The 19,335-nt window shown below is 34.7% G+C and overlaps 1 protein-coding gene across 1 annotated transcript in view; it reads left to right on the forward strand.

Moving 5' to 3' along the window:
- The window catches only part of STON1 (stonin 1), a 62,610-nt gene extending 43,633 nt beyond the window's left edge, over positions 1 to 18,977 (forward strand). Inside the window, exons 3-4 of the mRNA XM_031950456.1 lie at positions 15,502 to 15,704; positions 16,824 to 18,977. Coding sequence (XP_031806316.1) covers positions 15,502 to 15,704; positions 16,824 to 16,898 — 278 coding nt within the window. The 3' untranslated portion in view covers positions 16,899 to 18,977. The remainder of the gene's footprint in view (positions 1 to 15,501; positions 15,705 to 16,823) is intronic.
- The last annotated feature ends 358 nt before the right edge of the window (positions 18,978 to 19,335 follow it).

The following is a 19,335-nucleotide window of genomic DNA, read 5'->3' on the forward strand; positions in this document are numbered from 1 at the left end:
AAATATTTTTTATTGTATTTTGAGTCTAGCCTCAAACATCTAATCAATTTTGTCCACTGAGGCTTTGTCTACACAACTAGTTCTATTGGTTGAAAGGTGAAAAATGTAGTGGAGTTGGTTTTTCATATAGTATTTTCATGATGCAAAGTGATTTAATGGGATTGATTTTAAACAGACAATTGGGTCATGCTAGGTCAGATCCCTTCAGTCCAGGGTCCTAGCTTTGATAGGGGTTTGTAGGTTTAAACATCCTAGTTTCCTAGAAATAATAAAATTCTGAGAGTCAGAAGGAACCACAATGGCCATTTAATCCCATTTATACCTGAAAAGGCTTATTATGGATCTATAATCTACAAATACATCTTGACCTTTGGGAAGGGGCAGGCATTTATTTATATTCTCAATCTATATCAAGCTTTCCATGTAGCAGATTTAGATTTATCACTTGTTATGCAGAATAAAATACACTGACATTTTAAAGTGTGCTTAGTTAAGGCCTTTTGCTATTGTTTTAACTTATTTATTTGATCAAATTGACAGATTTTATAGGATATTAGTCTTAGAATAGTTGGTTCTCTGGTCCAGTCAGAGCGGAATAAGAATCTCCTCCTACAATATCCCCCATGAATAGTCATCCAGCCTTTGCTTACAGACACATAAGAAAGAGAAACCTACTACCTTTGGAGGGAGTTCATTCTCCTTTCAGTAGTGCTAATCTTTAGGAGATATTCCTTTACACTGAGCCCACACTGTTCCTAGTCTGCCCTCTGGGACCAGCAGAAGTATAATCCCTCCTCCAGGACCATTTTTCTAATCCCCAAAGTCTTCTTCCTTCAGTTGATCTTGATAAAACATAAACTTCGGACCTATAAAAACCTATTCCTTTTTCTCCCTGCATCCTGTGACTCCCTCATATACCTGTTTGTTTTTCATATTTAAATGTTTCCCTTAGTTTCTACTTTTTTTTTTTTAACCCTTTACTATGCTGGTGGTCATAGTAAACCTGGACTTTCCAGAGTATTGATGTCCTTCCTAAAATTTGGTAACTCAAACTGAACATAATATTTGCCTTCCTATTCCATACTATTGGGCTCCTATAATGTACTCTAAGAGCTTCTGAATCTTTATCATCATCATTAGCACTGCTACTACCTTCACCACAAGCATCATCTTCATCATCATCATCATCATCATCATCATTGCCTTTAGCATTGAAAAAAATTATTTTCTGTTTATTTAAAAAAAATAGAAAAAATAAAAACAGAAAAGGAAACAAAACAGTATATTGTCATATTCCCAGCAGAACATCAAGGAGGACTCAAAATATATAACAATAGATTATCAATTCAAGGAAGGATATATATACACATATAAACATATATGTGTGTGTATATATATATATATATATGTATAATAGTAGAAGGAATTATATTCATGGATGGCCATCTTTTCTTTGCTTCTTTGTAGCTTATTTTTTGTCCTGTGCTGTGTATTTTTTTAGTTTATTTTTTTCCCTCTTTTATCTCCCCAACTTCCCCAAGCAGTTAAGCACATATACACATACGCACATATGTATATACATTTTATACATACATACATATATATATATATACACATCCTGTTATCTGTGCCATTTACACATACACACACACACACACACATATATATATACATTCCTACCTACCCACAGACCCACACACATATACAATATATATGTACATATACATTTAGTAACATGCCTACATACACTTAGACACAGACACACATATACATTTATCCATATATAAACATGCATCTAAAACACTGTTAGTATGACTGACATGTAATATAGATTTCTCTCTTGATTGAATCTTTAAGTTTGACTTTGTTTAAGATCAATGATTACTAGCCATACTTTTTTTTTTCCTAATAAATTCTTCTCCTAATCCATATTGGGCAATTTGTGTATATCTCTTCTTTCCTATCCCTGCTAACTCTTCTATTATAATTTTGCTTCTTGACTTGCCTTGCTATGACTTAATCTCCTCCCTTCTCCAACCCTTTGCTTCCTCTTTCTGTCCTTTCTCCCTTATTTCTGTATAGATTTTAGAGGATGCTGTACTTTTCATTGTGTATATATGGTGTTGCCTATTGAACCCATTCTCAATGTGAGCAGGTTTTCAGAATTAGGAGCCCTTCTCCCTGCTCTAATGTCTCTATTCTTTCTCTGCACCCCATTTGTGTAACATAATTACTATTTTTACCTTTTCTTAGATGGTTTTACTTTTTAGATTCAGCTCATATTCAACTCTGTCCCAATCTTTCTTTTGAGCTACCCAATTGCTGATGTTAATCTTAAACTTATGGTATACATTTCCTTATTAAAAACAACAACAACAACAACAAACAATTTGACCAAGAAAACTTCTTTGAAATTGATCTTTGATATTAAATTTTCTATTGAGTTCAGATTTGGTTGAAAGTCCTGAAAATCTGTAAGTTTGTTGAATGTCCATTTTTTTCTCATTCAATATTGTGGATAATTTTGTTGGTATAATTTTTTGGTCGCAGGTCTAGTTCTTTTGATTGCTGATATATATATAATTCTAGGACCTGAAGTCTTTTATTGTGGCTGCTGATGTCTTCCACAATTCTAATGGTAGCTCCAGTGTATTTAAATTATTTTTTTCTTGTTTCTTGCAAAATTTTCTCTTTGATCTGGAGCTTTTGAAATTTGGCAATAATATTACTCTGTGTTTTCCACAAAGGATCTCTTTGTGGTGGTGATTGAGTGGATTCTTTTTGTTTCTACTTTTCCCTCCCATTCTATTTTTCCAGGACAATTTTCTTGGATTATTTCTTACATTATTGTGTCAAGGTTCTTTTTTTTGGTCACAGCTTTCAGGTAGTCCAATTATTCTTATATTTTCTCTTCTTGATCTGTTCTCTAGATCTGTCATTTTTCTTATGTTTCATATTCTGTTCTATTTTTTCATTCTTGATATTCTATCTTGTTATTTCTTGGTCTCTTATAGCATCACTGATTTCCCCTTGTTCAGTCTAATTTTCAGAGAGTTATTTTCATCTTTAAGATTCTGTATCTCCTTTTGGTTAGTTTTTTCTCTTAATAATCTTGTTTTTCTTGGATGTTATTTATTTATTAATCATTATTTATTTTACTCATTCATTCACTTATTTTTATTTATTCATTAATCCATTAATTATTTATTTTGCTTTTCCTCAATGTCTCTCATTTGGTTTTAAAATTCTTTTTTGAATCCTTTTATAAATTCTCTTTGAGCGTGGAGCTATTTCACCTTACTCTTTGGGGTGGAAGATTTTTTTACTTCACTGTCCTCTGAAGATGAATCCTGGTCTTCCCTGTTCCCTAGCAAGTTTCTATGGTTGGGTTTTTTTCTTTGCTAATTCATTTTTTTAAAGTGAAAAGTATCAGTGATGGGACCTCTAATCTTGGGGTGGAGTGGATGGTGCCTTTGGCTTCACCTCAGCTCCCCCTCTGATTTGGAACCCCAAACCGAGAGCTCCGTGCTCCTCTGAGGGCTGCAATGTCCCTGCCCCACTGCTCCTGCACTCACCTGGTAGGCTGGTTCCCAGCGGCACAGCTGGGCCTGGCCTTTCTAGGTTCCCTCAGTTTTCCCATGCTTAGATCCCCTCTGGGAGGCGAAAGGCTCCAGCCCAATCCAGCTATCCCCCTGGCTCTCCACTTGGCGTTTCAGGGGAGCCAGCTTGGAGAGGTCTGCACTTCATACAGGTTAATCCCCAGTCTGGGATCTTTCTTCAGATCTTCTTGGGTTATCCCTGGACGACCCCTATTCTGCTTTGTCTTCTTGATTTTTCACCAGCCTTTGTTCACTCTTAGGTGAACTCTTAGGTTTGTTCTGCTTGTGGGGGAGATCCGGAGAGCTTGAAATTTACTGACCTGCTCCACCATTTTCCCAGAATCCTTTCACATTGATGAGCATCTTTGTAGCTTCTGCTATGTGCCAATGATTGACAGGTATTATCTCATAGATTTTCCCAACAACCCTAGGACATAGGTGCTATTATTGTTCCCATTTTACAGTCCAGAAAGCTATGGCAAGCAGAAGTTAAATGGCTTACCCACCATCACACAGCTAGTAAATATTGGAGGCTGCATTTGAACTCAGGTCTTCCTGACTATAAACCTCCCACTCTCTTCATCATGCCTCTGGACCCTTGACAGCTTATAAGCTTCCAAGTCCATTAAAATGAGATCCTTTTCAAATTACTGCCTAGCCAGCATCTTGTACTTGTGATGTTGATTTTTTTAACCCAAGTGTAAAACTTTACATTTATTCTTGTGTTTGATTTTATAAGATTTGGCTAAATGTTTTCATCTATGAAGATGTTTTTGGATCCTGACTCTCCTCTTGTGATGGGCTTTCTTTTGTAGTAGAAAGGGCCTAAATCTGGTATTTGAAAAGCCTGAATTCAAATCCTACCTCAGACTTATTAGTTATATAAATCTCAGCAATTCGTTTAACTTCTCTGCTTCAGTTAACTTGTCTGTAAAATGGGAGCAGCCTCCACATTTACTTCCAGCTGCAAATTTATTACATTATTATCTAACATGTTATCTTTCTCAAAATTGTGTTATCTATAAATGTGTTGTTTGTCATTTATTCCTTGTTTTAAGTCACTGAAAAAAATATTTTCAATAAGTATTAGGTTGTTAAAGACCCTGGATCTCTTATATTAGAAACTTCCTTTCAAGTTGACATTTCAATTTGCCCCTAAGCAATTGAGTCTATTTGAGATTTTTTGTAGGCCAGTAAGCTTTGGTTCCAAAGCAGAACCAGAATTAGGGTGAGACAAATGAGGTTTTGTTTCCTCTGACACCTTGTGCTGAAATTTAGAGGCCTGTTTTCTCCCCTAGTGGTCTTCCAACTTGGTTTCCCTGCTATTTGGCTCTTAGCCCTGCTGGTTGACCCAGCATTTATGGTGTGATTGCTATTCTGGGCCAATTCTTCTACCACTCTCCCAGGTCTCAGTGGCTTTCCTCCTGTAGGTCACCATTGGAGCATTACAGTACATTTTGAGCAGTCTACAAATCCCAGACACTCTCTGTAGAAAGAAAATTCCATTGGCCAGATTCGGCAAAGCTTCCCCCCAACCCTTTTTTTTTTTTTTGCTCTGTTTTTTTTGTGCTCTGGTTGCTGAGCCCTGTTAACCCTCATTAATCATTCTTTCTTTGTATTCTGTTGCTGATAGAGAAAATTTCCATAGAAAGTCAACCCTATTCCCTAAAATTCTGATATTCAGGCTATTTGTGAACCTAATTTCCTGATAACAAGAACAAATTGGCTCCTGGTCTTCTCATAATTCCAGTGTGTTGGGATCAATACTTATGAAGTTTAATATGCCAAAGTTCAATACATAAGTAGATCCAATTTTTGTTTTTCTCTTTCATTTGCTTGCTGAGGAAGGGGTTAGGCCATCATCACTTAAAAAAAAAAAAAACTTTTTTTTTTTTTTGGAGATTTGAAGACTCTGCTTTGTTTTGTTTTTGAGAGTGATAAACATGGTCCTTTTTCTTTGGGAAAATTTTGGGGGGTTTAGGGCTAGATCTGTGATTTCATCAGTCAGTCAGTAAGGATTTATTAAGCATTTACAAAGATAGTCTCTGTAACTATGGAGCTCACATGGGGAAGACAAGATGAATACCAGTATCTACAAATAAACCAGGTACAGGAAAGGCACTAGTGTGAAGGAAGAGGATGGGATTTTAGCGGGGATTTGGAGGAAGCCAGAGAAGTCAAGAAGCAGAGACTGAAAAGGCCGTGAGTGAGAGATGGAGCTTCTTGTCTGAGGAAATTCCCTGTGGTGGTGCTTCTTGGCCTGGGGCCTGAGGAGCCAGTAGGTGTTAGAGCCAATTCAACCCGAGTTTTCCTGACTTCAGGACAGTGCTCTATACTCTACCACATAGCCTTCTCCCATTTCAAGGTTAGAGGTGTTGTTAAAATGGAATATTTCCTTCAAAGAAAGATGGATCAAGGGCATTCTTTTTCGGTTTAAAAATAAATAAATAAATATGATCTAATGAACATTTGTAGAACCAGGCCAAGAAAAACAGGTCCTGATGAAAAGGAGCCCAGGCTCGGACAAAAACAAATGTGTGAATTATGATGTGAACTGTATTCCTGACAGAGGAATATATAAAGAGCATGGTAAGGCGAAATGGGGGGAAGTGTCCCAAGAGCAAATTCCTGGTGTTCAGTCTAGGGATACTGCCAGCCAGCCCTAAATAACTAAGAGCTTTCATGCTAAGTCAGCCCAATACGGACTAATTTGTTTTCTAAACTCGTGATTCAGCACTGGATCCTCCTTTAAAATTTTTTAATTGTTACACGAATTCATGTGCCTTTAAAAATCCAGTGCTGTTTACAACACTTGCACACGACTGAAAAAAAGGCTGAGATATAGTCTGCTCTTGAAAATTTTAGACAATTCTTTAATTCTCTAAGAATACTTCCAGTTCATACATAGACCAGCCATTCTCATAAAGAATTATGTAGATGAGAAAATAAGTATATTAATTTTTAATTGCTGATGTCTCCTCAGTTGGCCTTTCTTAAAATGTGCATCTTTCTGGAAGAGGTAACATACTAATTTAAGTTAATACTACTTTTTAAATGACTAACATCAAAATCTTTTCTGAGAACAAATTTTGATGGGGAACAGAACTGGGCACCTCAGAAAGTTTCATGGAATGGGTTTGAGGAAGCAAAAAGGAAATTACTATTTTTATCATTTTCTCAAAGGCTTTATAAATAGAAGATTCTGGGAAGTAAATTTCAAGCTCTCCCAATTTCTCCCACAAAGAGATCAAATTTGCACCTCCCAGCAAACATAGACTGGTGAAAAATCCAGAAGACTTGGGGCAGAATAGGGGTCCTTCAGGTACAACCTGAGAAGATCTGAAGCATAGCTGGGATTAACCAGTGTGAAGTGCAAATACCTCTGGGCTAGCCTCAGAAACATCAAGTGGGAAGTTGACTACCTGGGTATGGGGAGCCCTAGCAGGAACCACAGAGACTTTTGCCTCCTTGACTGGAGTTGGGGTCTGAGTCTGGGAAGACTGAGGGAACGTGGGCTGGTTGGGAACATCAGGCCCAGCTGTGCTGCTGAGATTCAGCCCTGGGTGACAAGGAACCAGCTCCTGGTGAGTGTAGAGGCAGCAGGGTAGGGATGCTGCTGGCTGTGGGCACTTGCTGGAGAGAAGAGTTCTTGGTTTGGGGTTCCTGGTCTGAGGGGAGAGCTGAGGTGAAGCCAGAGGCACCAATCTCCACCCCCCATCCCATGATTAGAGGTGTTTACACTAATACCTCTTTTTAAAAAAATGAATTGACAAAGTAGAACCCTACCATAGAAACTTACTAAAGGAACAGGGAAGACTGGGGTTCATCTTCAGAGGAGGACAATTTAGTTAAAAAAAAAAAACAAAAAAAAAAAAAACAAAAAAACTTCTGCTCCAAAGAATAAGGTGAAATGGCTCCCTGTCCAGAGAAAACTTATAGAAATATTTTAAAAAGAATTTAGAAATCAAATGAGAAACATTGAGGAAAAACTAAAAAGAAAAAAAATGATAAAAACCATCCAAAAACAAACAAAGATTATAAAGAAAAAGTCAACTAACTAGAAAATGAGATAGAGTCTCAAAGATGAAAATAACTCTGAAAATTAGAATTGGGCAAAGGGAAGCCATTGAAGCTATTAGAGATCAAGAAATAACAAAACATTATAAAGAAAGAGAAAATGGAACAGAATGTGAAACATAAGAAAAACAACAGATTTGGAGAACAGCTCAAGAAGAGAAAATATAAGAATTATTGCACTGCCTCAAATTTGTGACCAAAAAAAAGGACCTTGATATAATAATGCAAGAAATAATCCAAGAAAATTATTCTGGAGCAATAGAACATGAGGAGAAAATAGAAATAGAAAAAATCCACTCAGTTACAACTTGTGGAAATCACATATGAACGCCACTGCCAAACTTCAAAACCCCCAGATCAAAGAAGACATTTTGCAAGAAACAAGAAAAAACAATTCAAATACACCAGAGCTACAATTAGAATTGTACAGGATTTATCAACAGCCACAATAAAAGACCACAAATCCTGTAATCACATTTACCAACTATCAAAAGAACTAGGCCTGTTCTAAATATATAACATCTAGCAAAATTATCTATAATATTGATGAGAAAAAATGGACATTCAATGAACTTGCAGATTTTCAGTACTTTCTATCAACCAAACCCAAATTTAATAGAAAATTTAACATATGAGTCAATATCAAAGCTCAATTTCAAGGAACTCAATATAGATAAAATTTTTGTTTTGTTTTATTTTTTTCCCATGGGAAATATATAGCATATGTTTAAAATTGACATTAGCAATATGACATCTCAAAAGAAAAATTAGGGCAGAGTTAAGGTAAAAATAGTAATCATGTTATACAAATGAAATGAAGGGGAAGAATAGACACAGAGGGATTAAAGGGGGGAAGAGTGCTTGTAGTTCTGAAAACCTACTCACATTGGGAATGAGTTAAATAGGCAACACTACATATATACTATGAAGAGCATAGAACCTTTCAAAATTTATAAAGAAATAGGGGAGGGATTGGTGGACAGGGAAGCAAAGGGTGAGGGAAAAATACAAAGAAGGGATATATGGGTGTGGGGGGGAGGTTAACTAATAGAAGCGCAAGTTAGGAGCAGAATTAAAGCAGAGTCAGCAGAGATAGGAAAGAGATGTGTATGTGTATATAAATATAGCCTTTCTTAACTATAGCCTGCTTGAGAGTGGTGGTGGGGATGAAAAAGGGAAAAAGAATAAAGTAGAAAAGATGTGTCACAGAAAACACAAGAACAATTTATAAGGAAGTAAAAATGGACACTCATGAATATAATTTCTTCCAGATATGTAGATATGGCTTTTTTCTTTTATATATATATATATATATTTTTATATATATATATATATATGTGTGTGTGTATACACACACACATACACATACATACACACTTTATTGAACTGGTATTTGTTGTTATATATTATGAAGCCTCCCCATGTTCTGCTGGGCACGATAATGTTCTCTTTTGTTATGTATTCCTTTTTTTTTCTTTTTTCTTATTCTGTTTCTTTAAATAAAAGGGGGGGGGGAAAGGCTTTATAAGTAAAACTTACAATTTTTTCTTTACATTTTATTGACTTATTTCTCTATTAAATTTCTCTTTAGTTTTCTTACTGGTTTTTATTCTGGCTTATCATCTATTACCCCTGTAATTTAGATTTCTTTTCTTTCTTTCTTTTATTTATAACCAGGAAAAGTGTGTTTAGCAATAGTAAGACATTAAAATTGTACGGAGCAGGGTTTGTCTCAGAATTAAAGGAACGCTGAGAGCAGTCATTAATCAGGCCAAAGAGTGCCCCTTAGTGGCCATCACTGGGATAAATAGTTGTTTCTGTTATTTCTCTTTGTGGTATTAGAGGTGCTAATTTTTTCAAAAAAGCAGAAAAAGTTGGGAGAACACTTTTCCCAATTAAAAAAATATATAGAAAATTTAAGGGGAGAAATTCTCCTTCTGGATTTTTCTTTCTTTTTTCTTTTAAGTCTTATATCTAAAATAATGTGTTACCAGCTAACCAGGTTAGGTCATATGGGCTGAATGCAAAAAATAGGTTAACATGTCAGAATTATTTTTACAAAATACATTATCATACTAATAAATCGTCATGTTGTATTTACTTGTGTATAAAAATTCTTTGTTTTTTAAAAATTATTTTCATCCACACTAAAATGATTTTTTAAAAAACAGAATTTTTATACACAAGTAAATACAACATGATGATTAACTAGTATGATAATATTATATATAAATATATATATATATATATATATATATATATGGGACAGTATATGATCAAAGGTGATATAATTAGATTGAACTTATTAAAAAGTCAGTTATTAAAATTTCAATATAACCCTGATGCCTTTGACAAGCATTACAAATCAGGACTTGACTGATTGTTTTGTTGATTGTCTAGACTGAAGAAAGTGATGGAGAAAATGTTAACAAGGCAGATTAAATTTAATGTTCCATGCGTGTATTTCCTTTCCATTCTCCTCTGCCTGCCCAGAACTGGTTTTGAAATATTTACCAACCCACTCCTTAACCTAGGTTTTCTGATATTTACAACCGCACTTCATTTAACATTGTCCCAAGACATGTTTGGACTATTCCTAGTAATGTAGATCCAAATAAAAACTAATAAATGTGGAACTCTTCTTCCATTTTCTGTAGATAACGATTGATTTGATCAGGAGTCAGTCCACTGAGGACTCGCAAGAGTTGCTTCAGGTTTAGTTAGGTAACCTCCCTGCAGTCAACAGCTGAGTAATATCATGTTCAAGGTTTCCATTTGAGTCCTCTTGACTCAGCACTTTGTCCATGAAAGCACACAACCTCTTGGACTGGGGTACCTGATAGTCTTCGCTTTTGATCATGGGAGTAGCAATGGTTTAGAATTAAATGGCTCTAAAGGCTTAGCTGAGTTTAAGAAAAGTAAGCTTGATCTGGAAGTGTATTTTAATCATCCTTTACCACCTGGAAGGGCCTAGGATTCTTGTCCTTTTCCCCACTTATGGAGTGATGAAGGAGACTTGTATACAATATAAAAGAAGATAAAAAATCAACATGTGCAAACAATAATTTAGGTAATCAGTAAATATGTATTGAGCTCTTCCTGTAGGCACTGTGCCTCAGGAAAGGTAAGATCCTGAAGTTGCCTGGAATTGAATTGAGAAGAGAGGGTGTAGAATAAGTTGAAGCAAGGGGTATGAGTGCCAAAAGAATGGATTAGCCATATGTCTAATAGATGGAAGAAGGAGGGATCATTGTAGACCAAAATAACCCATAGAAGAACTGAGTTAGAAGTAGGCCTGGAAAGATGTGTACCTTATTTCTGGGATTAATTCTAGGTAATTTGAGTAAAGATGGAAAGCTTCAAGGTTCTTTTTTTTTTTTTTAACTTATTGAACCGATCTCATTGTCTCAAATTTCTAATTTAAGGCTGAAAATGTTGGGAACTGGATGTAGAAATTTGTATTTGATTATAATTTTACCTTAGTGAAAGTTATGAGAACTCTTGCCCATATTTTTTTAAACATATGTAAAATAGATTATTGCCCATATGGATAGTTGCAAGAGATTCTGGATAGTCTCTTAGCTGCCACTGATAAATTAGAAATTCTGAATAAATTAGATAAATTTTAATTCTGATAAATTAGAAAATAATAAATTCCCTAAAATGTTATATATATGTATATATATATATTTGTTTGAATATGTAGACTTATAGTTACAAATATGGTTAAATGTAGGGTAAAGTTCAAAAAACTTAAGTATTCTAAGACTTAGATTCTTTTCATGGCTCACCTACCAATTCAGTGTGTGTCCTTGGAAGGCCATTACCTTTCTGTGCCTCAGTTTGCTGTAAAATGAGTCAGCCTCTGTTATCCTTAGAATTCTTGTTCTAACATTTTATGATTTGTAGGATATTTGTCAGCAAAACTGGATTAACTAATTATTGGCACAAATTCAATTATTGTGAAATTACACTGCTGAGAAAATGAGGAAATTTTAAAAGTTCATTCAGTCTTTCCCCCCCCCCCCCAGGAGCCAAGTCAATACTTTGGGCATCCTAGTCATCTAGGGGACTTCACAACTAGGCTTTTCACTTATTATTCTTATGAAGATCATATTTTTTGATTCTGGCCTCCTGGCTGGTCCTCAAACCAAATGCTCTGTCTCCTGACTCCAGGCGTTTTCCTTGGGGATTCCCTCCTTTTTCATCTCCACTTCTGGCTTTCTTTAGATCTTACCTTCTTCAAGAAGCCTTTCCCAATCTCCCTTGGTGCTAGTGTGTTCCCTCTGTATATTATTTATAATTTATATATGCACATATATTCTACAATAACCGCACATATGTATATTATATTATATAATGTATGTGTGTGTGTATATATACATATACATATATATACATGTGGGCAGCTATGTATAAAATATTTCAAGATATTAAGAGATAAGGCCCAGGAAACAGGCCGACTTGACATAACAACAATCCTTTGTGCTCACCCTCCGGGTGATCTCGGTCACAGCAAAATCCCCCGTTTGACATCAGCAGCAGGTGGTCCCGAGCTTGGACAAGCATCTGCGGCATCCGTGTCCTGGTCCTGAAGCTGTGCTAGGAATAAAACTTGTCTTATTGTTAGGGGTCTTTGTCAGGGCTGCAGCTCACTGTGGAGCCATAGGTATACATACTGACACTGCATCAAGTCCCCCCCAGTAGGAGCAGGGCTCTAGCACGTGTGTCCTTGCTTGCAAGCCATTTTCCTCCCTGTGAAATTAAACTTCTGTTTATTCCTGACTCTGCTGAATCTAGCCTGCATTGTTCAGCTCCAGTCACCCACAGGTTAGGGACCTGCTCTGGTCTGGTTGACACTATATGTACTGTATATAACATGTAATCTATACAGTTACATATGTGTATGTATACATGCATGTAATGTATACCATATATATATATATATATATATATATATATATATATATATAATGAACTTTGCATTTTGTCTCCTCTATTTGATTGTTAGGCTCCTTGAAAGTATGGATTGTTCCTCCCCACCTTTTTTTGTATATCCAGTTCTTAGTATAGTGCCTGCCACATAGTAGGTACTTTAGTGCTTTTAACTGATGACTAGAAAGGATTTTGACTAGTTCCTTTCCATTTTCACCAAGGGTAAAAGAAGCAAGAGAGACTTGGGATAGACCAAAGAGTCTTGGATATAGATAGCTAAAATAATAGAATAAAGTGTGGAATTTCTTCTCTGCGAGTCTTTTAAAATGAGACAAACTTGTTATCTCTGTGGAGTAGCTTTGATTTACTAAATGACTGTAGAAATTAGTGATATCCTTACATTTCTTCCAATCTCGCACAGTGCTCTGGTCGGTAACAAAATTAACTCATGTTTGTAGAGTTCCCAAAACTACTAAGAATTACTTAGTGCAGAACTAAAGACTACTAAAGAAGTAGAACTAAAGAACTAAAACTAAAACTAAGAATTTAAACTACTAAAACTACTTAGTGCAGTTTTAGGTTTGAAAGCTATTTTTTATTATCTTAAAATTTCATTAAGACTTTTTGGGATGCCCTGTGTATCACTTCAAATGCTTGCAAAGTTTTCCCAATATCCCTATGAAGTAGGCAGTGCAAGTATTATTATTCCTATTTTAAAACTGGGAAAAAATGAGGTTGTCAGGTTGTAACTGGTCTAAGATAGTATTTGAACGCATCTCTCTTCTGCTCTGCGTCCCAGATCTCCAAATCCAGTAGATGAATTGTAAGTATTTGTTGCTTCATAGGTAGGTTGACCCCTTCTAGCTTCAGAATGTTCTCATTCTCCCTAAAAATAATTGCCTGTATTATTTCAATTCTGTATTTCAGAACTGTATTATTTCAGTCCTGAACTTAAGGGAATAAAAACATAGCCATACTCACCTTTACATAGAGTATTCATATTATTATTAATGTTAGTACTATTTATAATATTAATAGCATAAACCACTGGAGGGATATTCATTTACAAAAGAAAGATACAGGGACACAGATGGGTGCTTCTGCCTTACTACAATCCTTGGTTACCAGCCTTTGTCTGGTTCTGGGAAATAAAGACCTACTTGTGGACATAATTGGTTCTGTGAGATCGAGGACTGTTGCAGGGTTGGGTTCTTTGGGGTTTTATGTTGAAGCAGACAAAAGAAACCAGAGCCTTTTCTCAATATATCCATCTGGGGCAGGACTTCTTAACCTTTTTGTGCCAAATGGATTCCCATTGGTAGGCTGCTGTATTCTATGGACTCTTTTCAGAATGATATTTTTAAATGTACAAAATACAATAGCTGGAAGGAAACTAATCATAGTGAAAGTAAAGATGCAATTTTTTTCCCCATCTAAATTCCCACACCTATAATCCATCCATGGAACTGGCTAAGAAACTCTGATGGAGGAGGAGTAGACAGTCCCTTTCATTGTGCCAATCAGGAATAAGAGAGAAAAAATGGGGTATTTAATTTGGTAGAACTCTCTTGGTCTCAGGGCCTTCACTCCTGGTTTCATCTGTTCTCCTGACTATTAGTATTTGGGTGTTTCCCTGTTGTCTCTCTGGGGGAAGGGACTCTATATATAACCAGCTGGTGTCAAGGTTGTAAGCAATGACAGGCAATTTGTCATTCAGGAAATAAGCCAGATCTTTTTAGACTTGGTTTAATACCCTAAGTCACATACCCTTTTTACAGCTAGAGCCATCTTTGTCATTTCAATGAAGCAGGAATTCCATTCTGTCTAGTCTGCTAAAATGCCTTTTCATCCAATATGTTACTTTAAGTAAGGCAACACCCGTATTTGATGTGTGTAGATGATTTTGCTAATGCAAACCAGAGATCTTTTGCAAAAAGATCAGATCACTGTTAATGCTGGCTATTCAACAATAATTTCTGTACACCAGCAAAATAACGTTTTGGTCATGTATACTTATTGTGTATCTAATTTATATTTTAATATATTTAACATCTACTGGTCATCCTACCATCTAGGGGAGGGGGGGGGTAAGAGGTGAAAAATTGGAACAAGAGGTTTGGCAATTGTTAATGCTGTAAAGTTACCCATGCATATATCCTGTAAATAAAAGGCTATTAAATAAAAAAAAAATTTCTGTATACACACACACCATCAGGCTTAAAAAACAAATATTAGAGCAAATACTAAGGGCAAAAACATAATCCTTTACTCCATATATTTGTGAGCTTTGAAAAAAGAAGGGAAGAAACTATGAAGAACATTTTTGGGATAGCATCTAATTTTCTGAAATGCAACAAAATCTTAATCACTTAGACTTGACTTCACTGATTCAGTTTTTGTTGTTTTAATGAGAATTGGGCTAAAGTTTTTCTCTACATGGTGTATGAGAAAAAGTTTGTGGAACAAATTATTGATGGTAGAAGCAAGATTGTAGAAATATATTTCTCTGAGTAGGCACTGTTTTGAAGTTACTTAGCACAATGAAATTATGCAAATGGTATTATTTGTTATGAAAGAATCATCAATTTATTAAAACAGACCCAGCAGGACTTCTATTTGGAAACACTTTATTTGCAAGTTACTTAGTTCCTTGATTTCTAGCAAGTAATCTTGGAAAAAAAAAAAGAAGTATTCTATAATTTATGCTTAACCTTGATTGACTTTCTCTCAATTAACACAAATTAATTTCTGATAATTTGTTCTTATATCAAATTTACACTGGTTCCTCTGCTTCTGGATCTGGCTAGTTGCACAAAGGTAAAAATATCTAATGCATTAAAAAAAAAGAGGCAATTACTTTGACTAATCCTTTGCCATTTTATTTCCTAAGGTCCTGATCATCCCCATAGTTTGTCATACAAACTAGAACTTGGATCGGACCAAGAAATACCTTCTGATTGGTACCCATTTGCTACAGTTCAATTTGTCATGCTTAACAATTATGCTTCAAAGACAGAAGTGAAGTCTGTGGGCATAGAGAGTGATGTCCAGCCCCAGAAACATGTTGTTCAGAAAGCTTGCTATAACTTCCAGGTGAGTCTTAAGCTCTTTTGATCCATCTTAGGGTTACAGGACGTGTCAGTTAATTTAATTTTAAATGCTTTGCTTGAATTGCTTAAGTGGTTATATGTTTATATATGTAAGTGTAAATAGTGTTTGAGACAAAGAGTAGTACCATAAATATGAATATGTTTAATATTGAATAATTATTAAATAATGAAGTTTCAAGAAAAAATACATACACTGTAAAAGGAAATAAAATATAAGCTTTTTGAAGATATGGATTACTTTTATTTTTGTCTTTGTATACCATATCAGTTGCCACTATATTTGTATATAGTAAGTGCTTAATAAATGTTGAATGAATGAATACAATATTATGTTAAGATATTATTTAGCCTAGTCAAAGGAAGCAAATGTTTACAATATTCAAGTTATCTTCCACGTACATACTTCCTTGTACTCCTCTTCCCATCCCCTCTTCACGTACACTTAACTATATATTCCTAAACTTTATCTTCCTCCAGTTATTCAACAGATCTAGGTAAATAATTATGTAGATAACTTTCTTATTATGTTACCCTGAAATTTGTATTAATGTTTCATATATTGTTTTGTTCTTATCTCTGCACATAAATAACATTTCCCATTTTCCAATAATTATTTTTAAAATTTCATATCTTTTTGTCTTTTATTTAACCATTATTTCTAAATACATACTTTCCAATAATATTTTAAAATTCATTTAAATATCAGATTTAGTTCTGCTATTTTTTTTTATCACTGTGGGGTGCATAATACAATTAGTATGATCAGATTACATGTCACTGATTTTGTCCCACGGTAGCATAAATTATCACTGTAGCTACATGGATAAATCTCTTATAGACATTTAAGTATATATACTTTAGTGAAACATTGTATTTATGGATTAACTGTGAAGGGTAAGGCCCCTTCCCTAACTGTTATGTCCTAGAAGCTTGTCTGTGCTTAGTATCTATAAGCACATAATGTGGCTTGTATACATCTTTAAAAAAAAGTAGTGGATGCTTAAATTACCCATAAAATACACCCCCATCTAACAAGTAGCCAAAGATTAGGTGTTGTAACTGTGTTTTATTAATATATCCCATGTTTTATTTTGTACCACAGGTTGAAATAGAAAAGAAATGGATTAAAATTGATGGAGAAGACCCAGATAAAGCTGGAGACTGCATAACTCAGTAGAAGAAACAAGACCTGACAATGAAGAAGAGTGACCCCTTCTTTAGATGTGTACTTCAGAGAAAATAACAATAATAAGTTCCAACAAATGACTTACATTGGATAGGAATAGCTATTGAACTTTTTGTTTTATTGTTAAAAGGGACTCTCAGATGAGGAAATTCTCTTACCCAATGCAGGTATCCAGCTACAATTAGCTAGTAGGTTGAAAAAGTTCCACTGTGAACATTTGTGTTATTCAGAATATAGCAAAGACCAAAAGCCATGTTTTGTGTTTGGAGAAACCTCACAAACATCTGAAATCCATCAGAAATTCAATGATACCTTCAAGAGAGTCATATCCCTTGTGATTGCTTCTAAAATTAGTCTCCTTTGTACAAGGCTTTGGCTTTTCCTTGCGACTTCACAGTATTGGTCAAGGAAATGAATATGATTTAGCAGCTAGATGATCCAAAGGAGTATTCCTCCAGGCTATTCATTGTCTGACTGCTTTGGGACAATTATCCCAAAATATTGCTTTTGCTCCTTTAGCCTATTTTCCTTTTGGTACTCTTATTAGAGAATGGGGAGATTAAATGCAAACCAATTAATTTAACTTCTTGCAAATGGCATTGGAAAAGGGCTTTGAATGAGAAAATATAGAAACCATAATGTAAAATGGATATTAAGGCTGTATACTGGCAAATGCAATGAGATCTGGGTTATAATCTCAACTCTGTTACTCGCTAGTCTTATAACTTTGGGCTGATCAATTCAGTCTCTTGGAGCCTCAATTTTCATTTCTATAAATTGGGGATAATACTATCTGGACTTTCTACTACATAGGGGATGATTTCTCATCTGTTCCAAAACCCTTATTTTATAGATAAGAAAGTAAAGTCCAAACAAATGGTAGAGCTGGTATTTGAATTCAGGTCCTCTGCTTCTATGTCCTCTGTAGCCTAATGCTTGGAAAGCACTTTAGCAAAGTATGGCAGGATTATGGATTTAAATGACCTATGTCTTTCCTGAATGGTCTTTAGGAGAATGGAGAATTGACTATATTTAGAAAATATTTTACGCAATTTCTAATGATTATATCTTTATATTCTTTACCCACTTCAGAACTTGTATGGTTTTTGATTTGTTCTGTGAATGTATGAAATACCTAAGAAGTCATCCATGTGGAGAAACCTTTTATACTGGCAAGTCAGTAAGATAAATGAATGACCTTTTCCTTGAGAGAATATTCCTTTTAATATGGAATCCTAATGTTGTGCCCATTGTATTTCTCAGCTCTGATAACTCTGCAGTCTTATTTTGGACAGTAGTTAAAATAAGCAAGTGATTTCAAATGATTATTTAAAAAAACATGTTATTCTTCTGAAGTTGAAATACTAAGAATATGGAAAAATTATTAGCCTCAATTATTATTTTTTTAAAACCCTGAGATAAACCTCAAGTGAAGAAAAATTCAACTCACATAGCTAAAAAATATATATATATATATATATATATATATATATGTATATTTCTCCCTTGGGGAAGTTAAACGTAAGGGAAGTAGAAAGGAAATTACAAGATTATTCTGAACTGGATACATAAGATATAAAGTATTACATTCAATACTTCTAAAACACTAGAAAATGATTATAATCATTGAACATCTATTGAAAATCCCACAGTATTAGCAGATTTTATTCTGCTTCTGATTTTATCCCCCCACATTTGAGGCTGGTTTTCCAAGTGTAATTAATCTTGTGTTTTTACATAAATATCCTGAAAAGAAAGTCTCTCAGGGAGACTATCCTTCACTTACAGTTCAGTTTTAAATATTATTAAAAGCTATTTGTCATTATCTGCTAAAGTCACCTATTGAAGCAATAAGTAGTCTAACATTTTCTTAGACAACATTTATCTATTTGACTTAAACTTACTTCTGTATATTTTATTTAATATGTATAGCATTCATTTTAATCTATTTGTTCAATGAAACATTTTTTTTTCTTTTTCTATTTCTTGGTGGTCTGCATAAGTAAGCAGTTTTTATTGCTTTTTGTTGTAAAGATAAAGTAATATAAATTAGTTAACTGTTTAACTGCATTTGTATTAGTATTTTAAAAAGTGTTATTGATTTGAGATTTTTTTTGTGATTCCATGACCTCATCTATACAAGTACTTCCCTTCATTGGTGCCCATCTAAATCTATTTGTACCCTCTCCTGCCCAGCAGTTCTTATCCATGCCTTTCTATACATATCCTTTACAGTCACTACTCTCAACAGGCAGGGGGCTTTCTTCCGACTCAAGGGATTCAAATATTAATGTTTAAAAATCATCTTGGATGAAGTGAGGGGTGAATTGTTTATGTGTTTACAACTTCCTTTTTATTAATCTTCCCTCCTTCATTCTCTTCCTAATTTCTCCTTTGGCCATTTATTTTTCATCTGATGTGCTTTAGT

This window comes from Sarcophilus harrisii, chromosome 2 (assembly GCF_902635505.1).
Source record: "Sarcophilus harrisii chromosome 2, mSarHar1.11, whole genome shotgun sequence".
Lineage (NCBI taxonomy): Eukaryota > Metazoa > Chordata > Mammalia > Dasyuromorphia > Dasyuridae > Sarcophilus > Sarcophilus harrisii.